This window comes from Zootoca vivipara, chromosome 5, assembly GCF_965207765.1.
Source record: "Zootoca vivipara chromosome 5, rZooViv2.hap1.1, whole genome shotgun sequence".
Classification (NCBI taxonomy): domain Eukaryota; kingdom Metazoa; phylum Chordata; class Lepidosauria; order Squamata; family Lacertidae; genus Zootoca; species Zootoca vivipara.
The window spans coordinates 56161346-56178705 of record NC_142588.1 but is presented as its reverse complement, the minus strand read 5'-3'; the positions used below and the strand labels follow the sequence as shown (position 1 = coordinate 56178705).

Here is a 17360-nt window from a genome sequence, read left to right as displayed (position 1 = left end):
CCTGACTTGTTTTCAGTGGGGTAGCATTCACTTCACCAGCAGTGAAGACCAGCATAAACGGCTTTAAACCAAACCAAGAGCGGAGACACAGGTATTTCACCCAAGTATTAAATTGGCTAGATCTATTTTCCTTAATGTCACCCACTGCTTCATCCATTAGCTAGAAACCAATGAATGTGCTTAGTGAGAGCCAGGATACTGAGAGGGGTTGGGTGTCAGAAGGAGAAGGAACTGATACTGGTTTCTATGTATTAGTAATGTAATATATAATATATATATATATATAATGAATGTTCCAAGCAAACATGTACATAAAGGTATGGGCCGTGTGTCTGGAGCAGCACAGTCCTTAAACCATTTTGACTCCCAAACTGACCAAATGTTTCTCTGCAAGGAGGGAGGGGGTGAGGGAACCTTCCCTTTGTCTCAGGAATTAAGTGATTACCATCTCAAAGGAATGGCCAGACTACAAGAAAAGGCAATCAGATTAGGCATTATCAGATAACCTGGCAGACAGGAAAAACAACAACATGCAAATTTCTGTGGTGTACGGTAGGTATGATGTATCTGGGGGGTGGTCTTGAGCTACACCCCTTCTGTGATCTAGGTACAGTTTGAGGTTTCTGGGGGTGGTCTTGGACTCCAGTGTGGGCTATTTAAAATGTCTATATAAGGGCAGGCACACCTTTCTGGGTCCTCCTTTCTCCTGCCTGTGAGGGCAGCACCCTGTTGCAACAGTTCAATAAAGATCAGGCTTACTACCGGTAGCTGCTTTGCTTCTCAATATTTTCTGGTTGGCCTGTTATTTTCTCCTACCGATGGAGAAGCTACAAAGGACTCTCTATATGGGCTCTTGTGTACCCCATAAAGGAATAAGGGCAGGCTTTGTTTACAACAGTAACGTTGCAGTAATGCAACATTTTTATACATAACATCATATTCGTAAAATTTTCTGATCGGCTTGTTTTCTGTACAGCACTTAGAGGTATTTTTGTATATTTTAACTGGTATAGAAATGGTCTAAAATGGGTGGAAACCCTGAAAGGTTGGAGGGGTAAGTTTTCTCACAAAATAAAGGTGGAGATTGGTGTCTGCACATTTTTATTCTTATCTGGTTCTACAAATTCTATAACCTTTCTGTAGAACGGGGCGGGTGCGAGGAAGTAGAAGCTTGTAAATCTGGTGATCATGGCTCATTAGAAAGAGCAACTACCTCAACCCCGCCGGCTTTAGCAGGATTCGACCTGCCTTCTCCGCTCCTCGCAATACACCCTCCGAGGCAGCAGGGGGCGGTACGACACAGGCAACTCCATTCGGGAACCGAGGCTCCAAAAGACTGGGTGGCGAAGGGGGAAAATCACCGGGAAGGCGCACGGAGTTCTGATTGGTTGCGGACGGGGCCAGAAGCAAAGGAAGCGACAGGCGGGGGAGGCGGAGCCTCACTCTTCTTGCGGTCTCGGGGCGGCAGCGGCGGCCTCTTGTCCTTCATCTCGTCGGTCGCTCCCAACCTGCCTCGCTATGACGGCGCATAGCTTCGCGCTGCCGATCATCCTCTTCTCCGTCTTCTGGGGGCTCGTGGGAATCGCCGGGCCGTGGCTCGTGCCCAAGGGGCCCAACCGCGGGTGAGGCTCCCCGCCCGCGCAGCCTCCGCCCGTCCGATCCATCGCCAGGTCTCTCTGTCATCGCCATCGCCAAATATATTATTATATACATAATGATCTATAATGGCGAGGGGAGGGTGGTGGTGGTCCCTGCTAAAGGCTTTGAGAATATATCTAATCTAGATAGATAGATACGTGAGAATGACATATATGTCCAAAAAGATCACTATATAGATATATTGATATATTGGGAGATGACATGACACTCACACACACAAAGCCTTTAGCAGGGACCAGCACCCGCTTCCCCCGCAAGTGCGACACTCGCAGGCTTTCCTTCTCCGCAGCCGCCTTTGGCCTTGAAGGAGGCCTGATCCCACGGATGCTGTAGAATGGGACTCCGCATCGCTTCAGACTGCCAAGTGGGGGGAATCACATTTATGAATGCTCCCTCGCGTTGGGGGAACACCAACGACCCTGCAAATAGCAAACTAGTATAGCAGCCAAAGGGTTGGGCTAGGATATTTTTCTCTGATGAACATGGTATATAGGATTTTTTTATGGTATATAGGAGTCGGGGTGTGGGAGCAGGGAGGAAGAGCATTGAGGAGTGGCACAGCCCACTGTACCACCTCAACTTTCACCTGCATGTGTATTGCCTCATCTGGGAATCCTTTCTTGTGTGTGACCCCCTTGACTGTTTCAGTAACAGCACAATCCTATCCATGTCTACTCGGAAGTAATTCCTAATATATTCAGTGGGATTTACTCCCAGGTAAGAAGGGTTAGGATTGCAGCTTTGCTCAATCTTTTTTTTCCTTTTTTTTCACTTCACAGAGTGATTATTACCATGTTGGTGACCACAGCCATTTCCTGCTATCTCTTGTGAGTATTGCGTAGGGGAGATGGGTTGTGGGTGTAGGGCTGGGTTGTACCCAGCAGGGAACCAACCACCCTCATAACTTTATCTAAGTGGCTGCTTCCTGAATATTGGAAATCTAGGAAGGAATCCCAAATAGAAGCTGCACCACCTCGGAGATACTCAAGTTGCTTCACGGTTGCCAGTTCCTTATTCTACACATAGGTGCATAAACAGCCTGCCTCTCTTTCATAAAATAAGCTTTTGGGTAATCTTGGCTCATGGTATACTGTCTCTTCCAATATGTTCTAGCATCATTCATACAGGATGCTCCCAGGACCCCATATATGAACAAGGAGTGGATTTTGCATCCCATAACAAGCCTTAGACCATCTCTGATCATACACCAAAGCACTAGACTGTTCTAGCTGCCCTAACATCCTGTCTGGCTCAGCTGTTATGCTATGCTAGGCACTCTCAGGCATAATGCACCAGGGCAGATCTTATCTCCTTGTAGTACATTTAAAGAACTAGAAGACTTTGCTCCATAGATTGTATATCCCTTCTACAGTGATACTTTCCTCTTTATAAGAATTACTGTTACTTGCAAAAATGACCTAGCAGTTACTTGCAAAATATGTCTTTTTGTATTTCAGCACTAGTGCAAAAGGAGTTGTGATCCAGTTTATGTGTCTTCTTCCTATCTTTCCCTTGCAGCTGGCTTATAGCACTCCTGGCCCAGGCCAACCCGCTGTTTGGACCCCAGCTAAAGAATGAGACCATCTGGTATGTGCGCTTCCTGTGGGAGTGAATTGGACCACTATCAACCAATTCAACAGGTACTTGCTCTATCCAGCACTACCTAACCTACCTTAATAACACACAAATACATTAGATGCAACTCATTAATAGCTTGTAAGAAAAAGGAATCTACTTGCTTCCAGTTTACAAGTATTCCCATCCTTGGTTCCTTGCCCGACTCACCTGTCAATGGCATAGCCCAGGGATGGGGGACTTATGTTATTGGATTCTGACTCCTATTAGCTCAAGCCAATATAGCCAATCAGGGATCATAGTCCAGCCACAACATGAGAATCATAGGTCCCATCCCTGGCTTAACCAATAGAACCAGAAAGGTACCTGTAATCTGTCTCTAGTAGTGTTGCCACTGTGTGGTTCTATAGGACAGGTCGCTTTCTCATTGCCTGTAAATCTCACTGAAAGGGCAACAGGTTGATTGTTCCCAGATATTTTCTTTCCTGCTGGGGTAAGGGCAATGCTAAGAAATCTTTTTCTCTTTTTCCTAGGCTTCCTTCTGATGCTAGCTAACAGCTCCACCCCTTGTCCTTTCCAGTACTAGCTCAACGGATCTTTTGTTTGCACTCTAAATTTCCCCACAACAGTAGAGCCAAGACCCAAACATATGAAGGGACCATTTCACTTGTTTAACCATCTCCCACCTGTTTTAATTGATGCATCTTGGTGGCATCTGCTCTTGGGTTTGATGTTGTAACTAAATATCCCTCTCTTGGCAGTTAGGGAAAATATTTGCATTTTGAAAGTCCTGTAATGAACGCTAAGATTGAATAATTGCTGATGGAGCTCTGGAACACCTTCTTGGGCAAGTGACAAGACACCTTCCTTACTTTAACCTGCTGACGCTCGCCCAATAGATCGGTTCTCTCCCTATCTTTGTTGATTAGCAGTGAGGCTGCTGCACTAGGATGCATTTGCCTAGAATTCCCCCTTCCACTATTATTTATAATGTTGTGTATTTGTATTTGTATTTATTGAGTGTAAACTGGTATCGTGAAAATAAATTTTTTTAGTATGTGATCTTTCTTTGTCTTCTGTTAAAGAGATCTGATATGGGGCCCAGAAGTGCTTGAAAGTCAGCCAGGGTAATACTCCAGCCTCCATCCATAGCATCTAATTGGTACTGGGCTGAAATCAAAATTGGGTCTGTGTTTCCTGACAAGGAGCACTTTAGTAAACTATCCAGGTGGTGTAAGCAACCAAGCCACTGCAAATTTCCAGGCTAGGATTTATGATAGTAACCCTATCGTGTTCAGGACCATACAGCAATAAAGCAAGTTCTTTTCCTTAGGCCTACAGTTGTAGATTGGTTCTCATTCTTGAGCACAGGTGAGTAATTATGCTTTTTACAGCTATTAGTGATCTACACCAGGCATCCCCAAACTGCAGCCCTCCAGATGTTTTGGCCTACAACTCCCATGATCCCTAGCTGACAGGACCAGTGGTCAGGGATGATGGGGATTGTAGTCCAAAACATCTGGGGGGGCCGAAGTTTGGGGATGCCTGATCTACACCAACCAACCAACTTCCAGCACAACTAGCATCAAGAAACTCTGCTTAAACAGTTCAGCATAATTTATTGCTACAGTAACTGGAGTTCAAGTATGAAAACAAATTCATAATGTAACTTAGCCCATAGTTGATTGAGTTTATAGGCTAGTTGGAACTTGGAACTGCTGGAAGCCCCAGTGCTGGGACAACAGCACTGAGACACACTGAATGATGGGTAAATGTGGGATTTGAAAGGAGTGTGTGCAAAATGTATTTGTGGGGAGGAGTGTGAAGGAAGGCAGCAAATTATCTGCCTTGGGATTTTTTAAAGGTTATTTCTTACCCTCAAGGAATCCTGTTTGCACGACTCCTTTTTTGGTCCTATCACAGACATCAACAGAAGGGGGGGCTGTGCTCATAGTAAAGCACCAGAAAGAACCACTTTCTTTCCTTTTGCAGGAGAGCTGTCCAGTTCTTGGCCACACAAGGTCCTTCTCCCTCCCTTCCTGAGTAAATCGAGTTTCTTTGGTCACTTTCAGCTATGCTGCCTTTTGCCCACTGTCAAAGGTAGCAGAGATCAGCTTCCCTTGCCTCACGGCACCCGCAGCGTGATTCTCCCACAGTGGCTGGCGATTCCAGCCACGGAGGAAAATCTAGAGTCCATTAGGGTTGAGCGGCTTGGGTTAGGGGGCAAGTCTGAGCAGACATTGTTTAGGCCCTGGGGTTGGGCTGGAGTCCTGCAGAATTCCGGACTAGGCCGCAAGAGAATCACAGCTTCTGGCCCATTAAAAGCCACTGCCAATAGGGCAGACATGGAGAGAGTTCACTGAGAGGTAGTTCTTTTGTCAGGAGGCTGCCTCCTGTGCTGGCAGCGGCACCACTTCTGCTAGCCACAGCAGGTCCAGCTGTTTCTGGTGGATGCGGCGCAGACGGAAGAGGTAGAGTCCAATTGCAAGCATCACCACAAGGATGCACACAAAGAAAAGATAGTGGTTATAAACAAAGGAGAGACGGAGCCAAGGGCTGCGAGGTTGATGGACGCTCTCCTGGCGGAGATCCCTGAAAAACAAAGAAAAATCAGTCTGAAGTTGAAATGTGGAGCTGCGCTAAGCTTGAGTCTCTCTTGCAACTAGCAGACAAGCATTCCAGATACTGCAGTAAGTATGATTCCCAAATACCTGGCTTTTCTCAGGCCTATGCCCTACAGACCATTTGTAAATGAATGAGAGGTGTCAAAAACATAGGTTTAGCTTTTTAACTGCTTAAGACACCATGTTGCCTACTGATAAAGGATCAACTTCCTTTTCATGCAGGCTCTGTGCTTCATCGAGGGTGCATTTGATGTCTCTCCTTTAGGTACCTCTTAAAAACATACCAGGTCTCTGCTTTCTCCTTTTCTGTTTTTTTCAGAAAAGCACTGCTGGCAGATCACTCGGTTTCTCAAGTTTAAAAAATGCAACTTCAGACTTTAAACACAGAGTACTGAACTCCTCCATGTTTCAAGCTCAATCCCATGCATGCTTATTGAGTAATCCCTCCTCATCTTGAACTCTGTGAGGCTTACTCCCAAGTTCACAAGTTAAGATGACTGAACACTCTAATTAGGGCTAGAAAACTGCCATTTTACTCCTAGTCAAGCGCCATGGTCCAGTTCTTTACTGAAGACCTTGTTTGAAAGAATGATTCCGAAGTAACCAAAAGAACTCTACCACTCTTAAGATGAGAAAACATGCAGTGAGCAGCGATTTAGATTACCTGAGTGGCAGGAAGCGAGTTTTATAGAGAATAGCTCCCAGTGTCCATTGTACCTCACGATCATACACCAACTGGGCTGTGCGCAGACCAGAATAATCCTTGGGAAAATGAAAGCCTTCGTGCAGGACTTGGTGCATCCATGCTGATTTGAAGCACTGGTACCTGCAAGCAGAGCATAGAGACTCCATCACAAATATGCTGGGCTGAGGCTCATCAGTTGAGAAGACTGCTGGGGGGCAATCTTACCCCCCATCCCTTCACCGTCCATGTTAAGGACCAAGCACATTCTCTGTGAAAGGGAAGACTGGATTCTTACTTGACACGGTGCAGGTCTGCATGTGCTGAGTACAGGTGGTCTCGGAACCTCTGGGTCAATAAGGACCAGCTCAGGCTGCAGTAATCCTGGAAGGAGGCAAAAGGCATGAGTGGGCACAGAATCAACACCCCCTATCCTGGCAAAGTGATCACATATTTTGGAGTCACCTGGGCAGCGCGTGCGAACGTGGGCATGTGGTACAGTCCTCCCAGGCGCAGCACATCTTCGGTGCAGTAGTAGAATTCAGAGAACCCATAGAATTCACTGTTAACAAAGTCAATCGGTGCCTGATAGGTGTTGCGCAGAGAGACCGTGGTTCTGTTGTCTCCCGCCAGCAGGAGGCGCACTTGCTTCGCACACGACTGCCAGTCCCCCTGGCCCCTGATGTGCAGGGTCTGGCCGCCATGCTCCACAACATCCTCCAGTCCCACAGGCAGGCAGGGGTCCAAGACAGGTACCCCAGCATTTGCGCCGAGCTGCTCACCCTGCAACCTGCAACGAGAGCCTAAGTTTCAGGGTTGGGAAAACACAGGCATCCCCAGCGGCAAGTTATGATCAGTGAGTTCTTCTGTGCCCACCCCTTAACAGGCTAGAGGTCTGCATGCGGACCATCAAAAACTTCTCCCATTGATCTCATCACTCAGGGAGCCTGCCTCCTACAAATCAACACACACAGAGAATGCCCTCTCCCAGGCTGCCACTCCTTGAACTTCTGGGGGCAGTGGAATCCAGAGCTGCCTTTAGCCAGACCTTTTGAAACCTGGCAGCATGAGGACATCACCTGTTGCGGGTGGTGGTCTGATTCAGCACCAGCTCTTCATAGCGCTGCCGGGCATAGTTGCCCCCAAAGCCCAGGAAGGTGCTGACGTAGACTCGGTACACGTGCTTCGTGTGTTGCATGTCACAGCCAAGGTTGAAATCAGCAAGCAGGCTCTTGGCAGCTTCCTCCTGTCGGTAGCAGAGGGGAGGGGGGGTGAGTAAGAAACAGTGCCCAACCTGGACCACGGCACATTTTTCCTTCTCAAGCTACACACCTCCTGCGGGGAAGAGAAGGACGTGGAAGTCGGCACCTCATAGGCGATTTGCAGAGAGGCACCTCCCATGTCGAGGATCCCAACGGTCCTCTTTCGCACCAGGGTTTCTTCCTGGCCAGCCAGGGTCACAGAAATCACTGCGTCTTCCTCTACAATCCCACGAGGGAGAGAAAAAGAAAGAGTTGCCAAAGCAATGGAAAATGGAGATGGAAGATAGCACATCCCCATACCTCTTAGGCTGAACACTAGAAATGTCTAGGGTTTGGGGGAGGTGAGGAGGAGCAGAGGTTAGGGAAGAAGTGGAGATAAGCTCTAGTTTCTCTTGCTCACCTTCACTCCTGCTAAACTGCAGAATGGGAAGGGGCCTTAGTTCAGGTCATGTGGGAAAGCCAAATCTCCATTCCTGCTGGGAATCGAGCAAAGTGTGCTGGAGATTCCCTCCCTCAAGAGGAAACTGAGCCAAAAGAGAAAACTTCTACCTACCCATTCAACTCCACTGTCCCTTTCCCTCAGTCTCACCTTCTTCGTGGTCAAATCTTCCCAATACAAAGTTGATGCCTATCCAAGCATAGACTCCTGGGAAATTAGAGGTGGGGGAAGAAAGAGAATCAAGAGCAGTGTTGGGTTCCTTGAAGGTGCAGGGCTTTGTGTGGTGCATGTGTAGCACCCTATGAAGTTTGAGGGGAGGGAACCCCCAAGGGACAGGCACCGCCAGCAGCAAGTTAAGCTGGTGTAACAGCTAGCGAAGCCTCACTACCTACTTTCCCCCCTCTCTCCCTTCACCCTTTGCCAAACTCCCTAAGATGGAGTGAGCGAGCCTTTCTGGCCCAACACCTACCTTCTTGCTTCCCAGAAATCACTTCTGCCTGTGATTCAGAGAAGAGGAAATCAAATTCCAAGGGCACATCCCTCACCAGGTCCTCCAGGATGGCCGTCTGCTGCCTGCGAAGGTTCCCAAGCAGACAAACTGAGCAGCTCCCATTTCTTTGTACTGACATATAACTAGCCCCCCTCTCCACTGCTCCTTTACTGAATGGCCAAGGTGTCTAAACAGCAGACTCCACCTCATTTCAAAAACCCGTCCTTTTGTCCCCCTGTGCAAGTCACCCTTCTCTCTTGGTCTCTTTCCAGCCACGAATTTGCAAACACTCATAACTTCATAAGCAGGACTTAATTTTTAGCTCCACTTGGGGTGGAGGTGACCCATTGCTCACTATCAAGTTAGGGAACCTTGTGTGGGAATGTTGTGGATAGTAGGACAGGATATATTGATTAAATATTCTTTCCTCACTCACATTAGTGAGCTAGTCTCCACCCCCATCGTTCTGCCCGGACACTGAGGTCCAGTGCTGAGGGCCTTCTGGTGGTTCCCTCACTGCGAGAAGTGAGGTTACAGGGAACCAGGCAGAGGGCCTTCTCGGTAGTGGCGCCCGCCCTGTGGAACGCCCTCCCATCAGATGTCAATGAAATATATCCGACTTTTAGAAGACATCTGAAGGCAGCCCTGTTTAGGGAAGTTTTTAATGTTTGAAGTTTGATTCTGTTTTTAATGTTCTGTTGAAAGCCACCCAGAGTGGCTGGGGAAACCAGGTAGAAATAATAAATTTAGTAGTAGTAGTAGTAGTAGAGCACATTCCCTTGCACATTGCTGGAAGCTGGTTCATGGATTTGTTAGAATCATTTGAATTGAGCAATCCAGTCTGGCTTGTCCAGATTGGATTGTTCCTGGTAAATTTTCCCATTAGTTGTCTCTAATGGGAAACAATAATGACATCACAGTCTTCTTTTAAAAGTAATGATAAAGTTTGCTTACATTCAGCTCACAGTATTGTCCTGAAGACAGGCTTTATCTTGTAGTTACAGTTACAGAGAAAAGAAGTCTGAGCTAGGCCTCAGACTTTCTACCTTGTGGCTTCCATCCTCTGTAAGGATGAGCCATGTGCTGCTGGCTAAGAGCCAGCAGAGGAGTCACAAAAGAGCCAAAAGAGCAGCAAAAGAGGAAGATGGCTGTGTGACTGGCCCTTTTATAGGGTCTGCTAGGGTCACACCCATCTACCTGGTCGCACACAGGGGGAGGATGCTCCAGAGCAGGTATGACAGGAAGTCCTCCCTGTCTGGAGCAATATTCCCCTGCGTGTCCACTCTAGGAAACAGGAAATGTTGTATTTGACTGCTACAGTGACGATACACCCCACACCCTGTCCCTTTTCACTTCAGGATGCAAGTCCACCTGTAGCTCCAAGAGGCCCGGCACTTCCTGCTCCCCAGTCCCAAACCTACTCTGCTCAGGTCTTGGAAAAATATAGCTCACTCACCAGTCAGGCAGCATCCTCATTCCTGCAGTACACAAAATGTAAAGGGGAGTCTCCTTGTGCTTGGTACTGGGCACATAGGCAGCAGCAAAGCTGAGCAGCGGCCTGATGTAGTCACTAGCTTTGTCTGGAGTGGCTGCCAGAGTAGAGATCCCTGTACAATGAAAAGGCAATATTCCCTCAGCTGCCATCTCTAGAGAACAACTCTGCCCACCTCCAGGTGCTTGGAGCTTGTGGGTCCACAGCCACCACACAAAAAAAGGATTTGGAAATATCCAAACCTGGCTTGATCTTCTTGACAACAGGCTGGCCGTTACGGTCTCGCATCTGCCGGATGTCCAGCAGGTCGTGCGGATTCCCATTGTGTGGTGGCCAAAAGTATACAAAGACCCGGGAACCGCTGCTCCCGCAATCAATAACCAACCCGTAATTCAGAGATGGGTTATTTGTGTCCGTTGCCTCCAAGGCATGAAACCGTTCCAAGTACCTGCAAGGGGAATGAAGAGGATTTGGAGTTAAGAGACAGAACAGACCAAACAGTCTTCACACCACCCAAAAGAAAATAAAAAGGCAGATCCAGCATTCCATAGAACGCCCGCTCTGCTCTTTCAGAGGCTGTCTATTATTGCACAACAGCAATAATAGGAATTACAGGAACACAAAATGCCTATATCACTTCTCCATAAATGCTTCAAGCGATGCTGACCCAGCACGTGCATCTAGTCTCTGCGGAGGCTCTCGTTCACCCTTCTAGAAACCAGATGAAAGTTATTGGAATTCCCCTAGGCACTGGCTTCAGCTCCTCAGGAACTAGAGAGCTGAAGCAGACATCCCAACCTACCCGCTTTATGCCATTTCGTCCGTGCAATCAGAGAACAGGATTGAGAGACCACAGCATGTCCAGCCATTAAGAAGAAAGCTAACCAAATTAGTGGGTTTTGCAGATCCATTAGGCAGAGAATTCATGCCACCACAGTTCTTATTGATCCTGCTCCCCTTTCTTGCGCTGAAGGAAATTCTGCCTCAGTCAGCACAGCCTCTGCTGCTTCCCCCACCCAGCAGCAGTGGTGGAACAAAACAAGGGTTTGAAGGCCATCCCACAGCCAACTCCCATAAGGCCACATGTTCCAACATCCTGACTTTTGCAGAAGAGGGCATAGATTCCCCGGGCACTCAGCTACAGCAGCAGCTCCCACAAATGCCATGCACCACCCCAAGTATTCCAGTTGGATTTCCCCATGGACACAGGAGCCAAGGGATGCACAAATACAATTGCATCTTATCCAAGAGGGAGGAGAAGCCAGACCTATCAGAGACAGAAGGTCAGGTCACAAAAGTTGAGGCATAAGCCACTATATCAGTCTTTGTTTGCATCTGTTAATCAGCATTCAAGGAAGGAAGGAAGGGTGAAGGAAGAGGAGAAGCAAAAAGGCCCAAGGTCTGCCATGAGGTAGGACTACCATGGATGAGGCAGTGCCAGGCCCTCTAAATTGTGTCAGGTGGGAGAAGACGTTTATCGGAGTCTGAGTTCTAAAGGAGCCATTGAATGTCACATTATTTGAGTACAGTAATTGGTAAAGTAAAGGTAAAGGGACCCCTGACCGTTAAGTCCAGTCGTGGACAACTCTGGGGTTGCGGCGCTCATCTCGCTTTACTGGCCAAGAGAGCCGACGTTTGTCCGCAGACAGTTTTTCCAGGTCATGTGGCCAGCATGACTAAGCCGCTTCTGGCAAAACCAGAGCAGCGCACGGAAACGCCATTTACCTTCCCACCGGAGTGGTACCTATTTATCTACTTGCACTTTGACGTGCTTCCAAACTGCTAGGTTGGCAGGAACAATAATTGGTAGTCTGTCCCAACAAGAAAATTCTGCCCAGTCCACATCATATTGAAAAAATAAAAGCCATGCAGCTAAATGCATCTTGTAGGATCAGCTCCGCTCTTGATGGAAGAGGCACAAGCTTTGGTCCCAGGTCCAGCAATGAACCTGTTGAAGGTAAGCTGGTGTGCATCTGATAAATGGCTGGGGCAACCCAGCCAGATGGGCAGGGTATTATTATTATTATTATTATTGCCAGGATAGGCTTACCTGGGAATCCTATATATGCCACCTTGAGTTCCATGATGAAAGAAAAGCAGGATATACATTCCATAATTAATAAATAAAATTACTGCAGGATGTTATGCAAATAAATGCTGGATGTTACTGGATATTATGCAAACAAAAGCTGCAGCAGAAATTAAAATGTATACAATGTGAATGTATAGTTTAGAGGAAATGTGAATTTAAAAGTACGGTAATTACAACTCTCTCCTTTGGTCTGAAAATGACTTGTTTAAGGTGGTTATCAAATGCAAATAGCTGGCTTTTGCCAAAACATTTACCCTACCTTTATCTTAATGGCCCATTTTAAAAGTGATAACATCAACAAGTCTAGACTTGTTAATCTTATAAAGAACCGCAGCTGGAGAGACCCTCTTTAGCATATCAAATAAAATTCTGGCTTCAGAGGAAGTACTGTCATTTTCCAGCAGACCATGAGAAATCTGGTTCAGATTGGGGGATCCTAACTTAGAATCTTAAAACTACCCCCTTATTTCTTAAGATGCATTTGGGGGACAGGCAGTATTGCCTATGGAAAATCATCAGCTTTCATCCTTGACTTAAAGAACTGTTCTTTTTCATCTTATGGACATAAATGTAAATAATTACTTCCTAGTTTAGTAATTTTTAATTCTGAGTAATCTGCCCAGCATAGTTAACACCAATGAAGAACCAGTTAGTAATGTTAAGAAGTTTTGTTTTTGTTTTTTTACCTTTTGTTTTCTTTATGAGTTGCTTGTTGTCTTTTTATGCTTTCCTATCTCTCTGGTGTTATATTTATTGACAACTTCATTTCTTTAGGAACAGTAGACTGGCATTAATACTTCAAGTCACACATCTAGTCATTCTGAAATTTTACTCCTCTTAAGAGGAGTGGGTATAGGGGAAAAGTGAGGTGTCTGAAGTGGGAAGCCTCTTCTCCTCATGGCACTTCCTTGTGCGATTTAGAAGTCTGCTAAATCAGGACTTCATACAGAGAGAGAGAGAGAGAGAGAGAGAGAGAGAGAGAGAGAGAGAGAGCTCTGAACTTTGTATAGATGATGCTGTGAAGAGGGGTGGGACTTGAAGCACATCTCCAGCTTCTCCTCACACGTTTGCTTACATGTGAAGCCTAAATACCCAAACAGGGACTGTGTAAAAGAGGGTGGGCAAACCAGTTCAAGCAATACCTCACACTTTCCAACTGCAGAACACCAACTGGCAGCAGAATTGCCAGTCCCTGCGCAAATGTACTGAAGAGCATTATATATGCGTGAGTTGGGAAACATTTAAGGGCAAAACCCCTTCAAAATTTGGGACTTCCCAGCAGTTAAACCTTGGGTTCTTATGTTGACATGCTGACAGTCCTTCATTCCCAACATTTCACTAAATGAAGAGAGCCAACAGCAGCCCTGTGAAAGCACTGCCCAGCAGGACTAGCGCAGCGTCTTCCTCCTCCCCCTCCAGCTTAAAAGAGCTTCAGCTTTTGTTGGTGAGAAAATGCCAGCTGAACTCAGTCCACGTGGCTTCTTCCCATCACTCCCATTTTGCTGTTGGATGGGAACTGTGAAATATGTTCTGCCATTTCCTCTGCAGGTTTTTTCCATCAAGCATCTCCTTTTCTACTGCTATATTTGTGTTACACAAAAAATGCATAACTATATGCCCAATTTTGTAATCCAAGACCAGGTTTGTAGAAGAACACAGGGGAAAGGAGGGGGATAGAAGGACTTTGTGTGCCATAGAAACTGCCACTTTGTTTGGTGCCACTAACTCTCCCCTTCCCCATAGTTTCCCCAGGAAACCAGATTCTACATTATGTGTAGCATGTATAGCAGGGGTGAGGAACCTGTGTCCCCCCCCCGGGGGGGTGTTGGGACTCCCAGCTCCTGTTAGTAACAGTGACCATCAGGTCAGGAACAATGAGCCTTGTAGTCCAACAACATCTAGAGCAGGGGTAGCTACCCTTGGCTCTCCATATGTTGATGAACTTCAGTTCCCCTCATCCCCAGCTATTGGTCATGTTGGCTAGGCATGATGGGATTTGAGAGTCCAACAACATCTAGAGGACACCCCAAAGTCCAGAATAATCTTAGCTTTGATTAAAGGGCACACAGTACTTTCTGACCCTGAAGACACCTAATATATGCCAAATAGCGTAGCACTTTCCTTTAGGGTTGGTTTCATTTCATGCATAAACTAATTTGTCTTGCTGGACAATTGCTTCCTTAAACCCATTTCATTTCCTGCAGCTCTCCTCTATTTTAGAGCAGGAAAAAATAATTATATCTGGCTTTATCTCACAAAGATGTGCAAAAAAGGTATTTTGTGCTGCTGTACCTTACTTTAGAACATAGTGTTTTTCAGAAGTCTGTTGGCTGCCCTAGCTGTCTCAGAGCAGTACTGTGCCGTATTCTTAACTAATCTCTCCATGCGTTTTGTAGGGTACAAAGTGGCCTTTCCCCCCATATGAACAAGCCATTTCAGAAGCAATTAATTTAGAATACTTTGCTAAAGTTTAGTTAACTTGGAAATGCAAGCCATGGAAATCAACTGTCTGCTTTGAAAGCACCTTTTTGCCTTATCTCAGCATGCTTCATGCCAGTGCCATCCCATTCACCCACCTTTCAGACTGCCAGTCCCGAGAACTAGTTTTCCAGCGCCATAGATTTGTGATTCCCACAAGTAGCAAAATACTGGCTGCAAGTAAGAGGCCCAGCAGGCCCAGCCGCTGACGGAGACAAAGGCTCACTGAAGGCACTGTGAAGTGCCAAGATGCTGGACACAGGCAGGAAAAACTGATCCTGGAAGAGGGGGAAAATCAGATTAAACAGTTGTTAAACGTCTAGCAAAGCCTCATCAGTCAGCCACAGGTACTAGCCAACAAAATGATCTTAGAAATCCAAGTGCTGAAGCTTCCAACGTACACAGCTAAACCAGCACAGCCTACAGCTGGAAGTTTGGAACAGGAGGGTCCTTCTTCCAAAGCAGCTGGGAATGTAACAAGGTGCAGACGAGACCCATGTGAGTACCGAGTACTGCAGTCTTAAAAAGACATTTTAACGGCATTGGCAACCTTGCATCTAAACAAGCCAGTTGAGTCAGCTAGCAATAGCTTGCAATTAATCACCAACAATGCAAGCCTATGCATGTTCATTCAGAAGTACATCCTACTATATTCATTGGGCTTACTCCCCAGAATTGCAGCCATAATCATTAACACAGCTTTGTGGAAGGACACACATGACCTGCATTGTACATTTTCAATCTTTCCTAACTTGCACGTGGGCCGTTCCCACTTCCCCTTTCCCAACCATTCATTTGGGACTTGAATAATAATGGGGTTAAAGTGCTGGGAAACAATCACAGGTACTCTGCGGAGACCACGTGGAAACACTCAGGCTGCCCTTCTACCCTGCACCGATTAGCACCAAGCTGTGATCTTTGAACTTAAGTGGCTGCTAGCCAGGTTGGCTGTAACAGCAGAGGTTTTTAAGACATACGAGCCTCACAGAGGGAGCAAGGGAAGAGGCTAACAGCGTCATTGTAACTAGGGTCACCAGGGGCAGGGTAGCAGAAAAGAAGGGTAGATAACGCTGTGCATATCCCAATCTCTGAGCGGCAAGAAAAGATCGCGCCATGAGCACAAAACAAAAGGCAACGCCAAAGCTCTCAGGAAGAATCCCTGCAGCAAAGCAGTTCTAAATGCAAAAGCCCCGTCCCAAAGCCATGCCGATCAACAAACAATCTCGAACCTAGATCAGTTCTGGGCTATATCTGGTTTTCAAATCAAGAGATCTTTGTGTGATCCTTCCGTTTCTTTTTTGGTCTTCCCCTGCGCTTGTGGGTCTGGGGTCTCAAACTCCAGTCCCCAAGGCTCCCACAGCGCACCTGCTCTCCCAGCGGCATCAAGGTCGCCGCCGCCCTGCCTAGCAGCCGGGAAGCGACCCACGCCCACGGGGTACGACAAGGAGGAAGCTGGCAACGACGAAAAGGAGACGGCGCGGGTAATCCGGAGGGGGGCCCGCGATCCCATCGCCTCACCTGGCCATGTGCTCGCCCCGCAGTCCGTCAGCTTCCAGTGCGGGTCCCGGGAAGAAGTAGCATTTCTTTCGGCCGCTCCAAGCTGCCGGATGGCACTGGACCCTGAAAAAGAAAGGAAGAGACGGAGTGGTTAAACCAGCGACCAGCGCCGACGACCTCCCCGCCTCCACCCTCTGAAAGGGCCACAAAATCGGTCCGTTAATTAATGGTCCGCATTTCATCCCATGCTGAGAGCAGTTTCAGAGAGAAAAGAAAGAGAAACGCGCCTCTCGCCGCAGAGGAGGCTCCTCCGCCCCGGCAGCGCCGCGGTTCCCTTTCCACACAGGCAGCGCTCCTTTCCCCCGCTTTCCCGGGGAGCCGACTTGCCGCTTCCTTCTTACCGCGCTCGTCGTCCGGCACCACGACTTCGTCGGCCCTTTGCTCCAGCCACGTCCCCAGGGCGACCAGGCTCGGCGGCAGCAGCAGCAGCCAATGGCAGAGCCCGTGTAAGGTTGACGCAACGGAACCGAGTCAGCCTGGGCTCCGCCTCTCGCGGCGGGCAGCCAACCAACTGCGCTTATCGAAGGGCACGCCGTGGTTTCCAGGACGGGACCCGATACTCTCCTCAAGTGTCTTTCTGTAATTTCCAACACGTCACAAGTTCTGGGCCAACCCGGCGAGGGTCATTCGGGCGGGTTTTTGTTACGTCATGCGTATATTGCCCAATTCGTAGGCCCAAGGGTGGGTTTTCAACGTACACTTCTTTTTTTTCCTCCGTGGGCCTCGTCTTCGCCGGGACGCGCAAGCGCCCTGTTGCCCATTCGCAGCTGCCTGTCAACCCTAACACTGCATGTTTGGTCCATCAGTGTACTGTATAGGCATATTCTTCCCACGGCAACGTCATCACTGAAAGCAAGCCAACCAACATCCACAAACAAACCCCACGCACCATAGAAAACTGCGCAGCCTTATTACAAGCCTGTCACTTTGAGCGGCAGGCATCATAGCCAATGCTTTTCTCCTTTTCCCCACGTATAGCGAATAAAGCGAAAAAGTAGCCAATCGGGTGA

General features: G+C 47.5%; 2 protein-coding genes across 3 annotated transcripts; one reads left to right on the top strand and one right to left on the bottom strand.

Annotated features, from left to right (window-relative positions):
• The first annotated feature begins 1441 nt into the window (after positions 1–1441).
• Positions 1442–4296, top strand: LOC118093581 (V-type proton ATPase subunit e 2). Its single transcript, XM_035132982.3, has 4 exons — positions 1442–1622; positions 2439–2486; positions 3178–3299; positions 3768–4296. Exons 1-3 carry the CDS (start codon positions 1519–1521, stop codon positions 3269–3271), a joined length of 246 nt encoding a protein of 81 aa, XP_034988873.3. The 5' UTR covers positions 1442–1518; the 3' UTR covers positions 3272–3299; positions 3768–4296.
• Positions 4297–4833: 537 nt separating this feature from the next.
• Positions 4834–17192, bottom strand: ENTPD7 (ectonucleoside triphosphate diphosphohydrolase 7). Of its 2 annotated transcripts, none has more exons than XM_035132979.3 (13): positions 16692–17192; positions 16312–16413; positions 14892–15071; positions 10466–10671; positions 10188–10338; positions 8711–8814; positions 8392–8448; positions 7873–8021; positions 7620–7786; positions 7006–7330; positions 6839–6924; positions 6523–6684; positions 4834–5826 (listed from the first exon to the last, which is right to left on the bottom strand). In XM_035132979.3, exons 2-13 carry the CDS (start codon positions 16317–16319, stop codon positions 5613–5615), a joined length of 1809 nt encoding a protein of 602 aa, XP_034988870.1. In that variant the 5' UTR covers positions 16320–16413; positions 16692–17192; the 3' UTR covers positions 4834–5612. The 2 variants fall into 2 exon arrangements, with proteins under 2 accessions (XP_034988870.1, XP_034988871.1); XM_035132980.3 differs by having other exon boundaries at positions 16578–16756.
• Between the last annotated feature and the right edge of the window lie 168 nt (positions 17193–17360).

Bases quoted from the DNA above. Each gene is read 5' to 3' on its own strand.
- LOC118093581 (XM_035132982.3), top strand. From the start codon at position 1,519: ATGACGGCGCATAGCTTCGCGCTGCCGATCATCCTCTTCTCCGTCTTC. The intron at 1,623-2,438 runs GTGAGGCTCCCC...TTCACTTCACAG, and splicing joins CCCAAGGGGCCCAACCGCGG to AGTGATTATTACCATGTTGG. The intron at 2,487-3,177 runs GTGAGTATTGCG...TTTCCCTTGCAG, and splicing joins GCCATTTCCTGCTATCTCTT to CTGGCTTATAGCACTCCTGG.
- ENTPD7 (XM_035132979.3), bottom strand. The intron at 8,815-10,187 runs GTGAGTGAGCTA...GAACCTTCGCAG, and splicing joins ATGAGGATGCTGCCTGACTG to GCAGCAGACGGCCATCCTGG. The intron at 8,022-8,391 runs GTGAGACTGAGG...GTGGGATTGTAG, and splicing joins AAGATTTGACCACGAAGAAG to AGGAAGACGCAGTGATTTCT.